Source organism: Bubalus bubalis, chromosome X (genome assembly GCF_019923935.1).
Source record: "Bubalus bubalis isolate 160015118507 breed Murrah chromosome X, NDDB_SH_1, whole genome shotgun sequence".
NCBI lineage: Eukaryota > Metazoa > Chordata > Mammalia > Artiodactyla > Bovidae > Bubalus > Bubalus bubalis.
In genome coordinates this window covers 142,186,358-142,210,474 of record NC_059181.1, presented here as the reverse complement: position 1 = coordinate 142,210,474, position 24,117 = coordinate 142,186,358, and the positions used below count along the sequence as shown (strand labels likewise).

The window sequence follows — 24,117 nt, the reverse complement described above, 5'->3', positions numbered from 1 at the left end:
AGGGGGTTGGGAGCAAAAGCAGGATACTGTGCTTGCCCTCTGCACTCATCACCAGAAGGGTGGGCAAACTACCTAAGCCACCTCTTAGGCCTGACCGCTGGACACACCCCCTGCCCTCACCCCACATAAGGAGCCTGCTTGCCACTAGGCTCTGGGAGGGAGGAAGTAAAGACACCTGTTTGTTTCCTTAGCTACCCACCCACCCCCACCCCCACCCCCGCTGCATCAAGGACCCCAATAAAGCCTTGCCTGAATTTTTTGTCTGGCGTCTAGTCAATTTCTATTGATTGGGGAGGCCAAGATCCCTGGCCAGTAAGGTGAGACCATTTAAGATTCACCTTTGTGAATTCACATTGTCATTGCCCTGGTTTTACAGATGAAAACAAATTCAGAGAGGGTAAGAAATGAACCCCAGATTACACAGATTTAGGTAAGCGGGAAGAGCTGTGTGATTTGAAATCAGGTCAGGCTCCAGACTCAGCTTTCTTCACCTCAGAGCCCCACTGCCTTGGGCATGGAGCCAGTGTGCCAAACAGAAATAAATGGTGGAACCAGCATTTCAATTTAAGTAATCTGCCTCCCAAATCCTGCACATTTTAGCACTATGTTCTACTCTCATTGTCATCTGTATCTTAAATCTAACCCAATTTATTTTTAGATTTAATTCATTTTCTGCTATATCTTCTTTTGGTATCATCTATGCATGCATGCTCAGTCATGTCTGACTTTTTGCGACCCCGTGGACTGTAGCCTGCCAGGCTCCTCTGTCCATGGGATTTTTCAACCTACTGGAGTAGGTTGCATTTTCCTTCTCCAGATGATCTCGACCCAGGAATTGAACAGGCACGTCCTGCGTCTCTTGCATTGGCAGGCAGTTTCTTTACTACTGAGCCACCTGGGAAGCCCATCTTCCTCTGGTAGGGCTTCATTATAATGTGTCTTTGCTTTGGAGAATAATGAAACCTTTACTCATTTCTTAGGTCACACCAAGTCAAAAACTGTACAAGGAGTCGTGACAAAGTTCTGTAGTAACTATGGCTTGATCGATGAGTTGATCTACTTCAGCGGTGATGTTGTGACTGGCAATGTGCTTCTGAAAGTTGGGCAAAAGGTTACTGCAGTTGTGGAGGAAAATAAAACATCTCATGGATTGAAAGCAATCAAAGTAAGATAAGTTTGGGAACTGTCTCTTTTCCCGGGGGGATTCCAACCTTGTTTCTATTTAGTCAACCTGTCTGAGCAGTGGTTAGGACTTGGCGCTTCCACGGCAAGGGGTCCAATTTCAATCCCTGGTTGGGGAACTAAGATCCCAAAAGCCACTCAGCGTGGACAAATAAATAAACTCTAAAAAATAAGCTTTTTGCTTTTAGGATAATTTAAACCATTGTCAACGTATTTATATATTTATATATAATGTGTTCCAACCAGTTTTGTCTCCTACTGTAACTGAGTCCAAGCTCGTTCTGCTCATCCCATGACAGGCCAGTAAGTCTAGAAAAAAGGTGTTGGGGCAAGGAAAATTGACTTCATTTGAAAGGCAAGCAAACCGAGAAGATGGCAGACTAATGCCTTAAGGAACGATTGTAATTCAGAGTAGAATTCAAGTTTCTTTCATGCTAGGGAAGAGGGAGCAGTGTGCCTAATCAGCTCGTGGACATCCTTCTGATTGTTTGGTGATGAGGAACTGGGTGGTATTTCAGAAGTCAACATTGTTAACCTTATGGTTCCAACTGGTCTGAGGTCTATGTGCTGGTGGTCAGCATGCAATTAACTTCTGCCAGCTGCTGGGGGTTTCAGTATCTGCTGAAAAGCTCAAAGGATATGGTTCAGAATATTATCTATAGTCCTTGTGGAGGAACTGAAGGGCCTTGTTTTATGGCTAAACAATTATTTTGTCTTACTTGACGGTTTTCCTTTCTGTGTTTTCTTACTTCTCTGATTAAATTTGCTCTTTGGAAGTTGGAGAAGGCTTAGGAAGCTAAAGCTTTTCTACAAACAAGAGGCAGGGTGCAGGGAGAGGGGAAGAGAGGGTCTGTTCCCAGGAAAGGCCCACAGGGTCCCACTTGGTTTCACTATAAAGTATGGATTTTTGTTATATAACTTGGTTGATGGAAAACATTGAAATTTCCTTTGTGCCTTTCTTTCTTAAATGGTTAAGATATATGTTGTTAGTAGTAGTAGTAGTATCTCTATTATTTAGATAGCAGCTCTCAACTGAATGCTTAATATAAACTTTCTCTAAATTTGGAAAGTTTTATATACACATAAAATAATACAGAAATAATTCTAACTCTAGGATGAAAAAGCAAAAATCCCCTTTCATGCCCTCCTGGGCAACTTTTATTCCTTAGTCATGGTGCTTTTATGAATTGTTGACATACTTGTGATTATTTGAGAGTGCATTAGTAATATATATATTATGAAATTTTCCTTCAAATGGTGCATAGATATTTATGCATAGTAAAAACATCTGGAACAGGGTAAGTACCAGAATATAATATGGTCAATGCTTATCTTTAGAAAGGTATTGGGTTTACAGATTATGTATAATTGGTTTTTGCTTTTTTCTTTTCTCTGCCTTGTATTTTTTGTACAATGAACATGTATTATTAGTGTAATTAGCAAAGAAAAATATAAAGACCTTTTCGTTTTCAATAATAAAACTTTTGAATGCCTCTCTGTTGTAGATAAATTAAGTCCTAATTTGACTCGTCTTTTAGAGCTATGCCCCCCGCCACCTTTATTTTCCCAACTTTTTGTCATGTTTTATAACACTCTCCCACCAAGTGCCATGATCTGAAATCTTGATTTTCCTCCTTGTTCACTACTTTGCCATGTGTTTTCTCTCCTCCTTTGCTATCTCCCTTGTCCTCAGCCCTATTCTCATTTGCTAGTAAAATCTTTCTCTTCTTTCACAGCCTAGATCAAGTCCCACTTTCTCCAAGAAATTGTCCTGTATTCTCTGAATCATAAATTCTTTCCTTACTGGGAATTCCCAAAAGCCAGTTTTTGCACATATTTTTACTATTTGTCATAACTTGCTTTGAATTCATTATTTTTGCATTTTACTCCTCTTTGGTTATGAATTCGTACAGGCAGGAATAGTATCTTTTATTTTTGTATCTAATATGGTCAGTGCATTTAATTTGTTGGTGCACAAATAATGTTTTCAGACACATTTTTAGAAATATACAACAGTATAACAAAGTGTGAACCCTCATTTAAACTACGGACTTTAATTAAATATAACTAATATTGGTTCATCAATCGAACAAATGTACTGATTGAACAAATGCAAGATACTAGTAACAGGGGAAACTGCGAGTGCAGAAAAGGAATATATGGGAAGCTCACGACTGAGTGACTGAACTGAATTGAACTGATGCTTAATTTTCCTAAACTGCTCTAAAGCATAAAATTAAAAATATATGAAGCTCAGGCATTATTTTATCATCTCATGTCTATGATGTTTGCCACGTAAAATATATTCACCACTGTTTGTTATAGTTATTTAAACTATTTCTTAAACAACAATGATTTAAGCATATGTTTCTGATTTTTAAACTTTTGTTATGTGTGAAGTAAATGTTTCTTCTTCTCGTAGGTTGATGCTTTCTGTGATAATAGCCGTGGTGATGAACTGCCAGACTCCTGTACTAGAATCTCACTTGGCTGTATGAACTCTCTGATGGAAGGTGTTGAGTTCATTCATCACACAGCTTACTTCTCTCTAGATGTTGTTTGTAAAGGTACAATTTATATATATATTTTTTACTAGATTGCTGAAATGTTCCTTTAATAAGCAATGCAAAAGAGATTTTTGGAAATGCCAGATGTATACACAAGATACTTTTCACAAAGACATTTCAACCATTGTAAATCATCTCTTCTTAAATGCTCCAACTTTGTCTTTTTTATTAATTAAACTTTTTATTTTATATTGGGGTATAGCTGATTAACAATGTTGTGATAGTTTCAAGTGGACAGCAAAGGGACTCAGCCAAAAAAGTTAAAAATTTAAAATTTAGGTTTTACCTATTTTTTAATTTTATAGATTGCATTTGAAGATGGTTATAGGCATCATTTCCAGGGTCAAATTTGTGACATGGTTAACACTAATTGGTGAGAGGATTTAATTACTTCTCCATTGTCCTTCACTCCAAGTGGAAGCTCTTTAATACTTGAGGTGTACTTTTGGAGTTGAAAATTATGTACAGCAAGGGACAGATGCGTTATATTTTTAAAAGTTCATCCTGTCATTTGTTGCATTCTCATTTATTAGATGTAATCACTAGTATTTGTGTAATTTTTCCATTCCTATAGGCATTGAATTTCTAATCTAACTGAAAAATATTATTAATACAAGTATACAGGGATAATGTTTTTTTTATTCTTCAAAAGCTTTAAAATAAGGTTTGGAAGTAGCCTTGTACTTTTCTGTTGGCTCACAAACTGGCCCTGTACATGGAAAACAAGGAGAGACCTAGAAAGAGGCAGGCCACTCTAGATGGGTAGGGAGCAAGTTTAATAAGCAAGGGAGTTTAATGTATGAGCCTTATTTTGAGTGCACAAGTAGATCTATACCCTCCCCTGCCAGAATGTCAACACTTTATACAGAGGGCTTGAGAGAGTTCAGTCACAAATACCACCCAAATGGTCTCAGTGATACCTTACTCTGTCAAGGCTGTGTCCTTGAAACATGGGAACGGTAGGTGGAACGTACATTCCAAGGACCATGGAAGAGATGAGGAGCCTCCAAGTGCCCAGGTCCAGTTTGTGGGTCAACCGTGGTTATGTCTTCTCAGTAATCTCCTCCAACACATTCCAAGCGTGTGTGTATGTGTGTGTCCATTAATTATCAGGTATAACATTTTGTTATTTTATGCCAAAAGCAATTGTTGGTTTGTTGATGCTATTTCAATTTATTCATTCAGCTCAAGATAGAGTGCTAGATATTGGTAAGACCAAGATAACTAAGACTTTACTAAACCCCGCCTGCAAAGAGCTGATAGTTCAATTGGGAGAGACTGACATTAAAAGAATGTTTTTTTACAAAAAAAAAAAAAACACACATTACTGCATAGAGGAGAGAGAATGATTGACTGCTATGGAGAGAACTGGGAAAGGCTGCCCGGGTGAGGTGCTTTCCCAGCTGGTCTCTGTACCCCTGCAACCCCTTGCCAGGCTGGATTTTGAAAGATGAATATAAGTAAAAATATTGCACCTAAGTCCAAAGAGAAGTCCCCAAAAATGATTGTCTGGTGGCAGCTAGGATCTTAAGAGCCATTTAGTCAGAAATACCTAATGCTAAGATAAGATGCCCCTTGGATTGCTAAGTTCCAAAGGCAATCTCTTGGTCCCTATAAACCATGTCAATAGGAAGTCACCACCAATGGTAGCCCTTGCTAGGAGAATTCTTCTCAAGATGGGAAACACTTGAACATGTTGGTAATGCCAAAGGGATTAATTGAAAGTGAAGAAGAGAGCAGGAAGGACTGATAAAACACAGTCCCTGGTTGTAAAGAGAGAGTGGGACTCAAAGCACAGGTGGAGGGATTTACTGCTGCAAAATAAATCGAGTGAACTGAAGTAATAGACTTCCTAGGGTGAAAGAGAGTAGATGAAAAAGAAGACTTGAGCACCTAACCAGTCCTATTTAGAAATGTCAGAATAGCTGTTTTTAATCTAATTATAAAACCCAATGAAAATGGTAAAAACTTGTTACAATTTAAAACATAATAGGAATCTGCTGCTGCTGCTGCTAAGTCGCTTCAGTCGTGTCCGACTCTGTGCGACCCCACAGACGGCAGCCCACCAGGCTCCCCCGTCCCTGGGATTCTCCAGGCGAGAACACCGGAGTGGGTTGCCATTTCCTCCTCCAATGCATGAAAGTGAAAAGTGAAAATGAAGTCGCTCAGTCGTGTCTGACTCTTAGCGACCCCATGGACTATAGCCCACCAGGCTCCTCCGTCCATGGGATTCTCCAGGCAAGAGTACTGGAGTGGGGCGCCATTGCCTTCTCCAATAGGAATCTAAAAGAAGGAAAAATTGTGTTGATTTTTTTTGTTTTGTTCCACATCATGCTGAGTCCATGTATGTTATTTCCATGTTTATGTTCATTCAACAGATACTTGAGTACCTCACTCTGTTCCAGGTACAGTATTCATAATACTTATATTCTAATGAGGTAGAAAGAGGTAGAACTCAGACAATACGCAAGTAAACCTCCCCCAGCCCCCTCCCAAAAGAGATACAGATTGTTTTCTGCTCTCCAGGACTTGAGGAAGGCATTGTGATAGTAAAACTGGGAGTAGAGTGAGGTGAGCTTTACTATAGACAGCAGGTTACTGAAGGCCTCTCTGAGGAGGTGACACATGAGCCGAGACCTGAGGGAGACAAAGGAACCACCTGGGAAAAATATTTCACAGGGAAGAAATGTGAGAAAATTCCTGACGTGGAAAAATGCTGGCATTTCCTCGGAAAAGAAGGATGGGCAAGATGGCTGGAGCATCGTGAGTAGGCGTCATATCTGTGTCAGCAGCTTAAGTTCATCGTTTGTTTTTAGTTTTTTTTTTTTTCAGAGTGTCTTTGGGTTTTTACAAATCCAAGTGCTTAAACATTACCCTCATGCCTGTCCTCAGTCAACCCCCCACCCCCATCTCCAAGGCAAAATACAGTTTTGAGTTTTTTTCCCCACCATATATTTAATTTGCCAGTCTAGAATTTTACAGATATAATGAAATCAGACATATATACTTCTTTGTTTAATACTTTTTTACTCAGAAGGGTATTTTTATTTATTTTTTAAGAAGGGTATTTTTAGATTCATCTATGTTGTTGGCATGTGTCTGTAGCGCATTCTGTATATCACAGTTTCTCCATTTTCCTATTGAAGGTCATGTTGGATTCTGTCAGCTTTTGGCTATTATGAATAAAGCTGCTAAAAAATGTTCTTATACAAGTCTTTTTTGTGAACCTATGATTTTCTTTGTCAGGGCTAGATTCTTAGGACTAGGCTTGAAACTGCTGAATCATAGTTTCAGGATAATGATAAATCTAGGGAGCTATGGGTTGAAAAATTAGGGATGGTTTTACTGAAAAAGTAAAGTTTCAATAAAGACCTTAAAGAGAAGAGTAAGGAGGTAAGCTACACAGGGATTTATACATCATATTAAGGATTTGGCCTTTTTTGGGGGGATGAACTTTGAACAATGATGTGATATGAAGTGAGTTATGTTTTAAGGTGTTCACTCTGGCTGTCCTGCTGAGAACAGGTTACATGGGACAGGGATGGAATTGGGAACGCAAGTTAGGAATCTGTTGCAATAGTCCTGGTGAGAGATGATGGAAACTTGGCTAAGATTGGTAGAAAGGAAGGCTGTAAGGATTGTTTTGATTTTGGAAATACTTTGAAGTTAGAAATGAAAGTATTGGCTGATGGACTGGACATTTGGTGTGAAGGAAAGTGGGGTCAGGAGTTACTCCTAAGTGTTTCGCTGGAACAATGGTAAGGGTAGAGTTTCCATTTTTCAGATATGGAAAGACCAAGGAGCAAAACTGGGTGCATGAGAAGACTAGCAAGAGCTCAGCTTTAGACATAATAATTTGAGTAAACATTTGGATATATGAATCCGAAATTGGTTAGAGCTCCAGTTACTGGAATTATCAGCCTATGGATATTATAGAAAGCCACACAAAGGAAATGTGGAGAGAAAGAAGACAAGAGGTCCCTCGTGTGGTCTTTGGTCCTTCTAAAATTTAGTTGTGATGGAACCAAGGAGAAGAAAGGGCTATGATGGAACTAGAAAATGCTGGATCATAGGGTACAGAAATGTTTAACTTTAATAGATATTGCCAGCTTTCTGAAGTGATTGTATCAAGTTTCACTTTCAGTAGCAGCATTCGATAATTCTATTGGCTTTAGATGCTCCATGGTACATTTGGGCACTGTGACTCGCTTTTAACTTGTGTAAAATCTGTAAAGATTTGTTGACAGTTGAAAAATGTAAATTATATAGAGTTCATCGTTGGTCCAAAACACTTGAGAAAATTGTTTCTTCCTGTAGCAATATGTTCTTCTGCTATCAGTTCAGTTCAGTCACTCAGTTGTGTCTGACTCTTTGTGACCCCGTGGACTGCAGCACGCCAGGCTTCCCTGTCCATCACCAACTCACAACTTGAAGTCAGGAGAGAGAATCAATGCCTAAAAGATTATAAACTTCCTTTCTGACAGGAAGACAGGTTACCTGTTTTTAAATGTTTAAAATGGAACTTCATTGTCATAGAATCTACTTTAGGGTATTCCAGCATCAAAGTAACTTGTGAAATTTCACATGACAACATTGTGAGATAATTCCAACTTGATTTCTCTCCCTGGTGGTTTTAGATTTTGAGCCTTATCAGGGTGACCGAGTAGAAGTTGTATTTTCCATCCAGCCAGACACACAAAGCAGAAAGGCCCTCTCAGTGAAGCCTCTGAGACACAAGCACGTGCACAAGGTAATTTATCTGATGTTGTCCTTGTTTGTTTTGACTTAGCCTGTTTGTGGTGATAATTTGCTGCTTGGGATTCTATTGGTTGGCTTGGGAAACCTAAAAGAAAATACATTCTTTGCCAAAGAGTTTATTTTTTTATTGAAAAGGTGGTGCTTCTGAAAGGAAATAATTAAAGAATAATATAGAAGACATATATAATTAAGATCTAAATTATACAGTTTATATGAGAGGTATTAAAATGTTGAGAGCAACAGACCAGAAAACAAATCATGTTCAGGGAATTGCTGGGGAAGAATGAATGGCATGGGTGAAGGGACTAGATCTTACAGTAAACACTGGGTGTGGTTTGGGTCATGGAGACTAATAGAAATTCAGTTTGCAGGGTTTCCCTGGTGGCTCAGCTGGTAAAGAATCCACCTGCAATGCGGGAGACCTGGGTTCGATCCCTGGGTTGGAAAGATCCCCTGGAGAAGGGAAAGGCTACCCACTCCAGTACTCTGGCCTGGAGAATTCCATGGACTGTATAGTCCATGGGGTCGCAAAGAGTCGAACATGACTAAGCGGCATTCACTTTCACTTTTCACAGATGAAGCTTGAAATGTGACAGAGGAAGTGGGGGAAATGATGTTCTATTTACCACCACATTCCTTTCTTACTCAATCCTTTTCACTCTCACTGCTGTAACTGTGGAGGTTAATGGACAGAGTATGTTATATTTAGAGCAGGGTTTCTAATACTAGACTTAAATCCACAGAGATTCTGACTGAATTGATGTGAGATGGGGTCTCAGCATGCGTAGTTTTACAAAGCACTCCACTCTGGTGTCTCAAATGTGCCAGCCATGTTGGGAATCACTGATTTGGAGTGACCTACAGATAAAATCCAGGAGAAGGCAATGGCACCCCACTCAGTACTCTTGCCTGGAAAATCCATGGACGGAGGAGCCTGGTAGGCTGCAGTCCATGGGGTCGCTAAGAGTCGAATACGACTGAGTGACTTCACTTTCACTTTTCACTTTCCTGCATTGGAGAAGGAAATGGCAACCCACTCCAGTATTCTTCCCTGGAGAATCCCAGGGACGGGGGAGCCTGGTGGGCTGCCGTCTATGGGGTTGCACAGAGTCGGACACGACTGAAGCGACTTAGCAGCAGTAGCAGCAACAGATTAAATCCAAGCTTCCCAGGTGACTCAGTGGTAAAGAATCCACCTGCTAATGTAGGAGACACTGGTTCGATCCCTGGGTCAGGAAGATTCCCCTGGAGAAGGAAATGGCAACCCACTCCAGTATTCTTGCCTGGAGAATCCTATGGACAGAGGAGCCTGGAGTGCTGCAGTCCATGGAGTTGCAAAGAGACAGACAGGACTTAGCAACTAAACAACAGATTAAATCCTGAGTGAGGAGGTGCAGACCTTGTGAAAGTACACGAGCCTTTTACATAAACATTTGCATTATTTGTAATTACAGGTCTGCATTACTAGCCTGCAGGGAAGAAATGGGGTGCTAGATGATACTATCTTTTTCACCCTGGAATCTCTGAAAGTTCCTGATGGCTACGTACCTCAAGTATCTGACATGGTCGATGCAGTTGTGGTGGAGAGTGTTCAGTCCTGCTATGTTTGGAGAGCAATTTCTATGACTCTAGTGAAAAAGGGGTAATAAGAAAGCAACGTTTTTATTCCCTGTGCATCTTTTCTTCTCTTGGCAATAAACAGCTTGGTTTAAATGTGTTCTGGAAAAAAAAATAGCTTAGTAAACCTCAACAGTTAATTCAAAGACAACCTTTAAAATCCTCTGTGGTCTAGCTAAATGGAATGCATCTTCTGAAGGGTGTTTAGCATTTTTCATTATTGATTAAAGACATTTTCATCTTTATCCTTTGTAATAATTTATGTTCATGATTTTCTGTTTTTAGTAGATGTGTTTATTTTTAAAAATTAATCTACATTCTGTGATTTTTTTTCACCTTTCAGAGTTTCTAATCCAAGAAATGTTTCTTTAGAACTCATGTGCTTGTGTTATAGGTTCAGTGGGACTACCATCTAGTGGTTAATTCCCCACTTTATGGTTGGGTAGTTGGAGTCAATATTTTCTAGATTTTAGATAGTCACCCATTGGTCCACTTCAGAAATAGTGATTGACTCCTAGGTGCTAGGGTTATAACCTTGAACACAATGGCCAAAATTCTGTGCCCTGATGGAACTTGTGTTCTGTGAATGCCCACCTGGCTTCCTGACCTATGGAGTCTGCAGATAGAAAGGGGCCAGTGGGTGCTGCTGCGGCTCCAGGTCCCTAGGAAAGTGGTTATTCCAAAGCAGCACCATACACTGTGGGAATTCCAGAAAAGTCCACCACTGGACTTGAAAGATGCATGGGCCGTGGATTCTGCCAGCTCCCCACTGAATTCTCCTGTTTGGTTGGCATAGAAGATTGTTCTTGGAGAGTGACAGTGGATTGTTGTAAATCTGGTTGTTGGTCATTCGATCCTAGTTGCCAGTTCACAAATTTCCTCAATGGAGTGAGCGAATCGCGTGTCAGCACCTGGCGTGCAGTGGCGGGAGTAGGGGAGAGAGCAGAATACTTTTCCTTCATCCTTTTGGCAAACTCCAGAATCTGTCTGCTTTCACAGGGCTGGCCCAGCAGAGCTTTACTTTGGACATTTTGCTTCAGGGCTGTATCAACTCTGAGGTCTTTGCCACCTCAAGGATACAGGGTCCTTGATCATCTGATCCTCGTCAGCGCAGCACCTGGTCTCCCTAACTGAACAACATCATGGTGCTGGGACTGGGGAGCAGAAAGTATGAGTCTGGCTTGTATTAGAAACGGAGTTTTAATAAGTTCCATGCAAACACAGGGACCTGTCACCACACACTTCCGGGACTCCAGTGTTGTGTGGTAGATCTTCCCAACCTGAAGTGCTGATATGCGGATTCCCTTCAGCTCATTCAGGGGATACACGCAACAGGAAAAACAATACGACAATCATCTTGAGCTGCCAACTACAGTCCTTGGGCCAAATCTGAACTGTGCCTTTTTTATTTTAATCAGTTTTATTGAGATGGAGGGCTTCCTTGGTAGCTCAGCTGGTAAAGAATCTGCCTGCAATGCAGGAGACCCCGGTTCAATTCCTGGGTCGGGAAGATGCCCTTGAGAAGGGAAAGGCTACCCATTCCAGTATTCTGGCCTGGAAAATTGCATAGACTGTATAGTTCATGGGGTCACAAAGAGTTGGACACGACTGAGCGACTTTCACTTTCACTGAGATGAAATTCACATAATATACAATTCACCCAATTGAAGTGTACAATTCAGTGGTTTGTAGTATATGTGCAGTGGTATTCAACCATTGCCACAATCTTAATTTTAGGACATTTTCACCCCCACTTAAAAACACCCCATATCAGAAATAAAAATCAGATTGTATATTTCACCTTTTTGATACAGTCATAGACACATTCACTCCATTCACTACATCTTAAAGTTAGCTCTGGACTTCCCTGGTAGTCCAGTGGTTAAGAATCCACCTGCCAATGCAGGGGACATAGGTTTGATCCCTGGTCCAGAAATATCCCATGTGCCACGAGACAACTAAGCCCATGTACCCCAACTATCGAGCCTGTGCTCTAGAACCCATGTGCCACAACTGCTGAGGCCTGCATGCCCTTGAGCCTGTGCTCCACAACAAGAGAAACCATTGAAATGAGAAGGCCATGTGCCACAACTACAGGGTAGCCCTCACTTGGCACAACCAGAGACAGCCTGCATGCAACAATGAAAACAATGAGCCCAGCACAGCCAAAAATAAGTAAATAAATAAATATTAAAAAAAAATAAAGGTAGCTCTTCAAGTGGTTCTGAAGCCCTATAAGCATTGAGACCCAAGTGCAAATGTTCAAGTGGTCACACTTATAGATGGTATCAGATGCCACTTAAAATCTGAACTTCAAATGTCTAGTCTCACCCGGGTGTGCTGCCTACATTCCTTAAATGTGTAACCAGTTACCTGCTGCAGTCTATCTGGAGCTCAAACTCAACTGTCATAAACAACTTTTCACCTGCCATCTCTGGAGCAACACCTTGGACTCACTATATTCTATGCCTAGTGACTAGGACCAGCAAATTCTTCATTCACAGGTGACATGCACTACTCTTAAAACATGCTTCATGGTTTCCTTTTGCATTATTCTTGCTGATGCTATTCACCCTTAGAATTTCATCTCTATAATCTTTACAATTCCTTTTTTTGCCTGTAAAAATTACATCTATTTCAGACTCAAGGGAAACATATGTGAAATAGACATGTAAACAGAATATCAGTTAGGACACTGTTCATTAGTTTCAAGTTCCACACATCATATTACTTATAGTATCTAAGAGCACTATTTCTACTACATTAACCAGAATGTATGACAAATGCTCTAAAATGGTGGCCATTTGGTATGAGAATGGGACTGGGGCTCTGCTGTCAGGGAGTGGGGTGAAGAGAGCAAAATGGTCATGAATTTTGACAGATAACATCCTCACAGCATCGGGCTAGGAGCTTAAATCCACAATCTCATTTAATCCTCAAAAGCACAGTCAGAGATAGGGAGTACAGGGTTAGTAAACACAGGCACAGAAAAGTCAAGCGATTTTGAAAAGGACAGAGGCCTTTTAACAAATATATAGAACTGGGAATCAATCATGCTTGTCTGTCACCAACCTTGCAAACTCAGTACATTTGAAAAGTGGAAATTCTCCCTGCAGGGGTCTAATGGTTTTCACTTAATTCATTCAACCAGCCTTTTAAAAATAACAGGCTGGATAAAATACACCCAATGCAAAGATGAGAAAAAAAAAGAGGTTGTGGCTTAGCCTTTTTTTGGTCAATGACACTGTTGATCTAATGTGAAAGGTAAATATGATCACTTAAGTAACCATGAAAGTAAAAATTATGATGGACTGGGAAGGAAGAAATAGGCTGCTCTGAAAGTGATATAATAGTGGTGATGGGGACCATGTTAGGTTAGGTGTCAGGGAAGACCATATTGAGTAGAGGGGATGATATATGCAAAGATTTTGAAGCAGAAAAAAGCTTGGTGCATTTAAAAACATATTTGGCTACACCATGTCTTAGCTGTGGCACGTGGGATCTAGTTTCCTGACCAGGGATCGAACATGGGCCCCCTGCATCAGAAGCGCAGAGTTTTAGCCACTGGACCACCAGGGAAGTCCTTTGGTGCATTTTAAAGACTTGGAAAGCCTTGGGATTGGCCAAATGACTTGATACAGTCAATGGGATGTGAAAGTACGTGATGTGAGTAAGTGCCTCTGATGTTCTGGTGATCCACCATGCAAAACGCATGCCCAGTTCATCCTAGGCCCAGAATGACAGCACACAGCTGATCTGCATCCAGCCTGCAGCTGGAGCCAAACCCAGACAACTCATATCTGCAACATGGCTCCCTAGGCAAGAACTGACAAACCCCAGCTCTCAAGCAATGTGCAGAATTGTAAATGTACAAATAAATGCTTGTTATCATAGACCACTGAGTTTGGGACGTTATTGTTGCAATAGCTAATACAGACTTTTAACAGAAATAAGTGACCCTCACTAATACACCCAGACACATGCACACACTATCTGCTCTGCACTGGTTCATCATCAGGCTTGACTAAAACAAGAACAGGAAAATGATGACTAGGAATCTATGCAGGGTGTAAAGCATGATTATTAACTATAACACTAGATGATGGGCAGTTGGATAGTAATTTTGTCTTTGAATTTAAACCAGGCTGCTACTATTGGTTGCACTGCTCCAGGCTTTTTAATAAAGCCATTATACAACATATTTCAGTTATCCTGCAAAATTATTTTACTTTTTTAAAAAGGTAGGATAATAGCACAATACAGTAGCAAATAGAACTGCATTGACAAGCTACCGCCTTCACGATCTCAATTTCTGGCTTAGAGAAACCTCAGGTCTTATCTAGAATATGTTTTTTCTTCACAGTCAATAAGATAATGGCACTTAAACATATTATAGTTCCCTCTCCTATTTAGCCAAGGGATTTTTATTGCTGTAATGCTTCCCACTTCTTAAGAGCTTTTGGGAAACAAAACTTTTAAAGGTGAGATTTTACCATACAGACTTTTGGGTGACATTGATAAGCATCTACAAAAGAGAAAATTGCATTGATATACCGCCATTTGTTAGTGATTGAACTGGTCTAGTATCTGCGATTTCATTAAAATATATCTGATGGCACTTAAGCATTATTGAAAGATAAGAACATAAATGCATTCTAAATGAGTTGTTCATGAAATCTAGAGTCCTTTCCACTGTGCGGGGAGTCTTTCTTATAGGACAATTACATTTCTTGTTCTTATATGGGTTGGTAGAGGAAAAAAACTTTACTCTCTTATGTTCTGTAACTGGGACATAGAAATTAAACTGATAAAAGCAAAATTAACAGGAGAAAATGCATGCAAACTTATTTTAATTATATGTGCACAAAGGTTTGACAGAAAGTGAAAAATCCAGGAAACTGTTAGACTTGACAGTTTATATACCATGGAAACAAAAGGAGATAAATTATGAAGAAGTGACTGGACAAAGGAAAGTTGGGGAGGGGTGTTGGGCTTCTAGGGGCAGTAAATTGGAGGAAGGTAAATATATGGGAAATTATAAAGATAACGGTATTTCAGTAAGGAGTTCTTTTCTGTGTGTGCAGACTCATCTCAATGCCATGTTTCATGTCCAGTGATAAGGGTTGTTTTCCTCCTCCTAGTACTAGAGGAGAAGGGACACCTTCGAAAGGAAAAATTATGTCCTGCTTTAGGCACTTAGGAGAAAGGCAAAGAGCTCTTCCTGTATTTGCTTTTTCTCAATTGCCTGAAACTCAAAATAATTCTTGGGGTTCCCAAGTGGCTCAGTGGTAAAGAATCCACCTGTCAATGCAGGAGATGCAGGTTTTGGGAAGATCCCCTGGAGGAGGAAATGGCAACCCACTTTACTATTCTTGCCTGGGAAATCCCATGGACAGAGGAGCCTGGTGGGCTGCAGTTCATGGAGTTGCAAAGAATTGGGCACACCTGAACACGCGCACACACACACACACACACACACACAATAATTCTTATGCCAAAGTGGCATATTTGGAGTGGCATGTTCTCATCCCCTTCAGGTTTGTAGAATTTTAAACCTGGTAAAGGCTTTGTAAACTCTCTAATGTAGTATATCTTAAACTTTTGTGAATCATTAATGACTTTGAGAATGCAGTGAAACCTATAAACCACCTCCCTAGAAACAATTTCAAATAAAATTTAGTGTCTAATTACATAGAGTTCAGATTCTCCTGAAACATATCTATGGCCACCTTATGAGCCTCAAAATGATTCTCAGAAAATGAGAATCAGTTTTCCCTGTCCTTGTCTAGTTAATGCTCCAGTGTCCTATGGGCTTAGTGGCAGCCAAAAATAAAACGAGAGCCTGGGTGATTGCATGATTACTGTTTAATTCATTAACTTGCTTTCAATTAATTTTTAATTTTTTACTATAAAAATTCAAACATTCATAATTTTTAAAAGTTAAGTTTAACAAGTTTCCTAGATCTGTTCCCCAGATTCAATAATTGTCAACATTTGACCACCTTGTTTCATTTATCCCTCCCTTGGTTTTTTTCCCTTTCTTTTTTGAAAATCAATTAAAAAATTTTAACTGAATAAATTTGACATGTATCATCATTCAAGTTTAAGATTATATACATTTATAACTTATAATATATGTGACTATATTTTATCACATTATATAACTATAGTACAATATTGTTGTCTGTGTTCATTATACTGTGCATTAGATCTATATGGCTTATTTACTACCTGTTATAAGTTTGTACCCTTAAACACCATCACTCTTAACCCCCTTCCATTCCCTCATATCCACAGTTTTACTGTTTTCCACAAGTTTCACTTTTTTAGATTCTACATATAAGTGATACCATACCATAGCTGTCTTTCTCTCTCTGGCTTAATCTCACTTAGCATAATGTGCTCAAAGCCATCCATGCTGTCACAAATGGAAAGATAACTTCCTCTACCATGGTTAAATAATATTCCATTGTATATACATACCACATGTTTTTTATCTATTCATCTGCTGATGAACATTTGGCTTCTTTTGACAAAGTATTTCAAAACAAATCCAGGATATTATGTTATTTTACTCATGACCACTGCATTATGCATCACTTAATCGTAAGGATATGCCATATCCCAATCAATAGTGATTCCCTGGCCAATTAATAGAAATCACCTAATATCATTTAAGTCCCAAGTTTATATTCAAATTTCTCTTATTTGTTTTGTTCAAATGAAGATCCAAATAACACCCACATAGTTACTTTGCTTTTTGCCTCTCTTTCCTGCATTCAGTCATTTGCTCCTGACACCCCTTTTTATTGATTTGGTTTCAGAATGAGTTTTTTTTCCTTCCAATTAAAAATGAATAAAAATTTTAAAAAAGGAATGAGATTTCTCAGAATCTCCCACATTCTGAGTTTGACCAGTTACTTCTTTATGCCATGATGTTATTTGTTCCTCTATTCCACGTTATCATAAAAGCTGGGAATTAAATATAATATATATGTAAAATAGTGCAAAACATAAAAGAGGAGCAAGAGTCTGTGAGAATTCTGTCACCTCATTGAGAGTGAGAAACATATCTTCTTATCCAAAAAAAAGAAAAAGCTATGACCAACCTAGACAGTGTATTAAAAGCAGAGACATTACTTTGCTGACAAAGGTCCATCTAGTCAAAGCTGTGGTTTTTCCAATAGTCATATATGAATGTGAGAGTTGGACCATAAAGAAAACTGAGCACCAAAGAATTTATGCTCAAGTATTCTTGCCTGGAGAAATCCCATGGACAGAGGATCCTGGTGGGTTACCGTCCGTAGGGTCACAAAAGAGTTGGGATATGACTGAAGGGACTGAGCATAGCACAGCACATTCTGTATTTGGGACAGAATAAGAATATCCCTTCCTATTCATTGGCACAAACAATTTCAACTTCTAGAGAATTTTGTGATTGTCTGGTACCCCAAAATTGATCATAAAAAAAACCAACCAACAAACAACAAAGCTACTCAAAAGGCTGAAGGCCCAGCACACAATTTAGGAGGGTGAAGTCAATTCTTAGTTCACATATAATGCTCTGTAATTATTGTAAGTTTGTAAACTTATCAAAACCTTAGTAACTATACAGTCAACCCTCTATCTGAGGAGGATTGATTCCAGGAGCCCTGTGGAGACCAAAATCCACCTTTATATAAAATGGTCTAGTGCAGTTAGCCCTCTGTAATTGTGAATGCAGAACCTACAGATAAGGAGGGATATAGAGGGACTGTTGCTTATTGTCCCTCTCCTTGAGTGTTACCTATTCATGTGCCCAACTTTTAGCCTCTTCTCTTCCTATTGCTCACACTCATTGATTCAGTCCACTGTTTTAATTTCCACTCTAGAATCATACTGATGGTATTCATGTGCTTACAACTCAGAGCACTATGCTTGGACCTTGGCAAGAGTTCAATACAGGCTTGTGGAATAAACTTCCAAATCTACTTTGTTAGCCCTGATTCTCTCCCAAGCTCCAAATCTACATTTTAGGGAGCTGATATAGGGCAGTGGCCATTGCAGTGAGCCATAAAATAAGACTGCTGTGTGTGCTAAGTCGTTTCAGTTGTGTCCAACTCTTTGCAACCCTATAGACAGTAGCCCACCAGGCTCCTTTGTCCATGGGATTGTCCCAGCAAGAATACTGGAGTGGGTTGCCATGCCCTCTTCCAGGGGATCTTCCCAACCAAAGGATCAAACCCGCATCTCTTACATCTCCTGCATTGGCAGCCAGGTTCTTAAGATTGCTTAGGTATATATAAACTGACTCAGTACTAGAAAGTTGTGTGGCTCAGAGGAAGTTACTTAACTTTTCTAAGGCTCTTTTAAAAAAAATCTATAATAGAGCACTGTGCTTAGTCACTCAGTCGTGTCCGACTCCTTGTGATCCCATGGACCATAGCCCACCAGGCTCCTCTGTTCGTGGAGATTCTCTAGGCAAGAATAGTGGAATAGGTTGCCATGCCCTCCTCCAGGGGATCTTCCCAACCCAGGGATCAAGCCTAGGTCTCCTGCATTGCAGGCAGATTCTTTACTGTCTGAGCCAGCAGGGAAGCCAAAGAATACTTGAGTGGGTAGCCTATCCCTTCTCCAAGGGATCTTCCTGACCTCAGAATCAAACCAGGGTTTCCTGAATTGCAGGCAGTTTCTTGACCCGCTGAACTACCAGGGAAGATGATGACAAAAGAAGCCTTGTAAAGCTATTGTAAGTTTTAAGCAATATAATGCATGTCAAGGGCTTAGCAAAGTGCCCAACACATAGTAAGCCCTCTGAATAATACCTTTGTTTAACTGCTTGGTAGGTATTGCCTCACTGATGTCTCCCAAACACCTTAAATCCGTCCAAAGCTTACTCTATTACCTTAAACTCAAAAACTGTTTCTCCTTCTCTGTGCCCTACTTCAGCTAAATAAATACCCACCATGTCAGCCACCGAGGCTAGTAATTGATTTCTGAGTCATTTTCCACTTCTAAATCCTCGAATCTAATGAATTGCTAACCTTTGTCCAAAAAATTGTTTTCATTAAATCTTAAAACTGAACTGTGTCCTGCTTCTTTTCACAGTCATCAACCTAGTTGGGGTTCTCATCATCCTTCACCTGGACCACACTGATAGACCTCTAACTGGGATATTGTATTTGGATTGCCTTGTAGCTTGCTAGCCCGTAATAGTTTCCCTTTACCTCTAATACATTCATCAAATTGTTGCCAATAATGTTCCTACTTAATATGAACAGTTTTAAATGACTCAGAAACTTTCAGTGGTTCCTTCCTGCCTAAAGAATCAAGTGCAGGTTTCTAAACACTCAGATTTTGACTCAGCCCACACTTTCATTTTCCTCTCTCACTGGGCGGGCTTCTCAGGTGCAGGCAGACAACTGATTCCCTGTACCTGGCACATTTTCTCACAGTTCCAGTCATCATATTCTTTAGTTCATATTCTTCTGTTTTGATTTCTGAATTTTGTACCAATTCTTCAACCTCCTTCACTTTCCTGGTTTTCTTAATAAACTTCTTTTGAATTAAGAGCTCCCTCTCCAGTGCTGTGTGTTTGTTAATGTGATTTCCAACCCACTTGTTTTGATCTAAGAGAGAAGCTGTTTACATTAAGGAAGTGTGTCATCACTGATATCTGTGGTTGACTATAAGCACTGAATAGTTCAGCTTTAGCACTGCTGGGCAGAGAAGGCAATGGCACCCCACTCCAGTGTTCTTGCCTGGAAAATCCCATGGACGGGGGAGCCTGGTGGGCTGCTCTCTATGGGGTCGCACAGAGTCAGACACGACTGAAGTGACTTAGCAGCAGCAGCAGCAGCAGCACTGCTGGGAGTTTATTGTTAACACGTGGAGGAGGGACTATGGCTGGGGACATTTAAGCTTTAAATACCAAGGCCTTCCCTGATAGCTCAGTTGGTAAAGAATCTGCCTGCAATGCAGGAGACTCCGGTTTGATTCCTGGGTAGGGAAGTTCCCCTGGTGAAGGGATAGGCCACCCACTTGAGTATTCTTGGGCTGCCCTTGTGGCTCAGCTGGTAAAGAATCCGCCTGCAATGTGGAAGACCTGGATTCTGGATTCGATCCCTGGGTTGGGAAGATCCCCTGGAGAAGGGAAAAACTACCCACTCCAGTATTCTGGCCTGGAGAATTCCATGGACTGTGTAGTCCAGGGGGCTGCAAAAGTCATTTCACTTTCACCAAGAGGTGTGAACAGTAACTTGAGGGTGTTCAGTCTGGGCAAGGTGACTCTTTGCTGATCTAAATAGTTCTCTGGAAATCTTGAGGAGATGGAGGAAGGGAAGGACTCTTTGTTTGGAATGGTGAAAACCCTGCAGCAACCCCCTAGACAGAGATCATCTTGCCAGCTCCCATGGCAACTTCCCTCCCAGCTGCAGGGGGCGGGGACAGCTGAATGTCAGTCCTTGGTTGCCTTAGCCTACTTGTAGAAAATCCAACTTGTAGAAGAAAGGTGCAACTCAACTAAATTTGGACTTTATTCCTTTCATCTCCCTGTTGCCTGGAACCGTAGTGTGATTATCTAATATTGGTTGCTGCTAAGTCACTTCAGTCGTGTCCAACTCTGTGCGATCCCATGGACGGCAGCCCACCAGGCTCCCCGTCCCTGGGATTCTGCAGGCAAGAACACTGGAGTGGGTTGCCATTTCCTTCTCCAGTGCAGGAAAGTGAAAAGTGAAAGTGAAGTTGCTCAGTCGTGTCCGACTCCTAGCAACCCCATGGACTGCAGCCCACCAGGCTCCTCCACCCATGGGATTTGCCAGGCAAGAGGACTGGAGTGGGATGCCATTATAATTTCTTCACTGGCTTATTAAGAGACTTTTTTTGGGTCTATATTCTATTGGCTTGTGAAATTATTATAATCCCCACAGTGAACCTGTGTTAAATAAATTATTGGCAAAGATAATTCAGTCCCTGAGTATAATTTACACTCAAATATTCAGGTTTCTGTGATATTCTTTAAAACTATAAAACACCTATTTGTCTACGTTTAATAATTATTTGTGTATATGTCTGTCTCTTCTAATAGATTAATTGAAGACTTTACTTATCTTGATATCAATCATAGGGCTTAACACAGGCTGATGGGTTAAAAGATGAATAAATGTATGAATGTATTGTAGTGTATAAATTAAATTATGAGTAATGGGAGTTTGAAATGCACTGTAAAATATGTGACCGAAAATACATTTTTTAAAATCATGCAAAATGAAACCCAAAAGTTGTTAGTTAGCATTGACCCATTTATAATCTAAATAAATTTATTGGGTCAAAAAAATAAAGACCAGAGTTCAAATGAGCTTGAATTATGTGTGTGGGATAAAAGTGTGCTCATTTTGTGTGGGATAATTCACATATTCCTATTACAGTGGTAGGAATCATGTAAAATGTCCTACTGCCTACAAGAGAATTATTTCAAGTTATGATATCTCTTGTTTTTATTTTTTTGAGCATTTGCTGTCTTCTGACCCCTCCTATTTCAGTCCTGTTCCATTTCTGGCAGTTTCTTCCTTTCTGTATAAGCCCCAAAGTCCACAGCTCAAGTGATGGCCCACTTGACACTTTGACTTGTTTTTTTCCTTTAGATATATCCTCTTGCCTCCACACAGTGCAGCCATAATGACAACCAAATTGTGTCCAACCCAAATTTCCAGAGACCAAACTCTCTCCATGAACTTGGTACCTTGTCTTCCTGAAGACTGATGTATTAGAAAAAGAACTAGAGCACTACAAATTATAATATTTCAATCACCTTTTTAAAAATTGTGGTAAAAAACTCAATATAAGTTTTGTCCTCTTAACCATTTTTAAATGTACAATTCACCAGTGTTAAGTATATTCACACTGCTGTGCAATATATCTCCAGAATTTTTACCTTGCAAAATTGAAACTCTATATTCATTGAACAATGCTCCATTTGTCCCTTCCCCCAGCCCACGGTAACCACCATTCTACTTTCTGTTTCTATGAATATGGCTACTTTAAATACTCCATATAAGTGGAATCGTCATACAGTATTTGCTTTTTTTCAACTGGTTTATTTCATTTAGCATATTGTCCTCAAGTTTTATCCATGTTGCAGCATGCGACAGGATTTCCTTCCTTTTTAAAGGCTGAGTAATATGCCACTATGTGATATATCACGTTTTGTTTTATCCATTCATCCACTGATGGACATTTGGGTGGCTTCCTCTCCTTGGCTATTGTGAATAATGCTGCTGTGAACATGGGTGTGCAAATATCTCGCTGAGACCCTGCCTTCAGTTGTTTGGATTATACCCAGAAGTGGGATTGCTGAGTCATTTGGTAGCTCTGATTTTCATTTTTTGAAGATTCAATCATGTTTTTAGAAAGAAAGATGATGCTTTTCAATAACTTAAAAACCATTTAGTTTTGCTTTCTGACTCCATTGTTACAAGAAAAAAATCAGTTCAGTACAGTCGCTCAGTTGTGTCCAGCTCCTCGCAACCCCATGGACTACAACATGCCAGGCTTCCCTGTCCATCACCAACTCCTGGAACCTACTCACACTCATGTCCATTGCATATAGCCTCAATTTAAAGGGAAGAGTGTACTTAAAAATGACTAGTATTTTGAAAAAATACTTTTTCCCATCTCATCTGCAGATATTCTTCTGTGCGGACTGAACAATCTTAAGAGAACAAAGGAAGAAAACTGTGTTTCTTGTCCCATAAATCAGCAATAGATCAGAATTGCTGTCATAAAAAAAAACCAGATTCTCTCTTAACAATAACAATATACACACCCTGTACCCTCTACTTGCAGAAATTGATATATTTGTGAGTGTTTCAGTTTTATTCTGGGAAGTGAGAGAGTGGATCTTGCAACGTGCTGGAACTAGTTGACACTGGTTTTTGAGAGTATACCACTTCACAATGGCCAGGAACTGATTGTGTATTTACTGACGTGATGCTGGTGGGTTGAAATTGACCAAAGTGAAAGTATTTATACGATGAAAATTGGCAAACATTACAAATCAGGGCCTTCATATATATATATTGAGAGCCAGTTGGCAACTATTTACCAGCATACCAATGAGTAAGTACTAAGGAACTTTCAGTTCACTGTCTCAGAGATTAGTAAAAAGATTTTTTAAAGATTCTTATGCAAAAAAAGAGATTTTTATGCAAAATAGATGTGAGTAAAAAAAGAACCTTGATTAAAATTGCATTAAGTGAAATGAATGACCTGAAAGAGAGTGAAGCTAGTTTCCTTATTATAAATAGAAGTTTCCATTTGGTTGCTTTTTTGAGACAAATAAAATAGAAAATATTTAATTTACAGTACTTAAGAAATATATGACAAAACTTTAAAAGGCCATTTTTTCCATAAAACTTGATCAAATATTTGATCTGATAGTATAAACTTATAAAAATTGACTTACACACCCAAAAATCAACTACTTCAACAAAAGTAAGTTTATAGACACATTTTTAGAAGTAAGTGTTATAGACACATTTTTAGGTTGCTCAGTCTTGTTAAAGTCCCCTTTGGAGCATACAGTCATTCTTCTGGTGTGACTGGCTTATATTATGAAATAATTATAACTTTATGGTTCTGTCACGAATGAGGGGCCTGTTGGGGCCGGTATCTTGGAATTTTTTAAGCTGGAATGCCGCATTTATAAAGATTACAGTTCCAGCATTTTACATTGACAAATGGAATTTGATTTTACAGAAGCCTTCCTTTTTTTTAGGGTGGGATCAATTTGGTGAGTCTTATCAGTCATTCAGACAGTAGGCAAGTATGAATCCAGAAGGTACTGCAGACAAGATTTTGTGTTGTTTAGTAATATAAATTGGTGTATTTAAAAATAGATTATACCTTGGCAGAGTCACACATAGACAAGATGCGTCCTATGCCTGAGATCATTGTTGAGTTTGAAAGATGTCCATAAATATTCTGAACAGTTTTCAGCAAATTGGGGAGCATAAGA

At 39.7% G+C, this 24,117-nt stretch overlaps 1 protein-coding gene across 4 annotated transcripts in view; it reads left to right on the top strand.

Annotated features, from left to right (window-relative positions):
- CT55 (cancer/testis antigen 55) overlaps nucleotides 1-10,369 on the top strand; it is a 42,845-nt gene extending 32,476 nt beyond the window's left edge. Inside the window, exons 2-6 of one of the 4 annotated variants that reach the window (XM_025276524.3) lie at nucleotides 981-1,165; nucleotides 3,605-3,749; nucleotides 6,429-6,512; nucleotides 8,387-8,499; nucleotides 9,962-10,369. In XM_025276524.3, the coding sequence (XP_025132309.1) occupies nucleotides 981-1,165; nucleotides 3,605-3,749; nucleotides 6,429-6,512; nucleotides 8,387-8,499; nucleotides 9,962-10,153 (719 nt within the window). In that variant the 3' untranslated portion in view covers nucleotides 10,154-10,369. The remainder of the gene's footprint in view (nucleotides 1-980; nucleotides 1,166-3,604; nucleotides 3,750-6,428; nucleotides 6,513-8,386; nucleotides 8,500-9,961) is intronic. The other 3 variants (XM_045164431.1, XM_025276526.3, XM_045164432.1) reach the window with 3 other exon arrangements.
- Nucleotides 10,370-24,117: the final 13,748 nt, after the last annotated feature.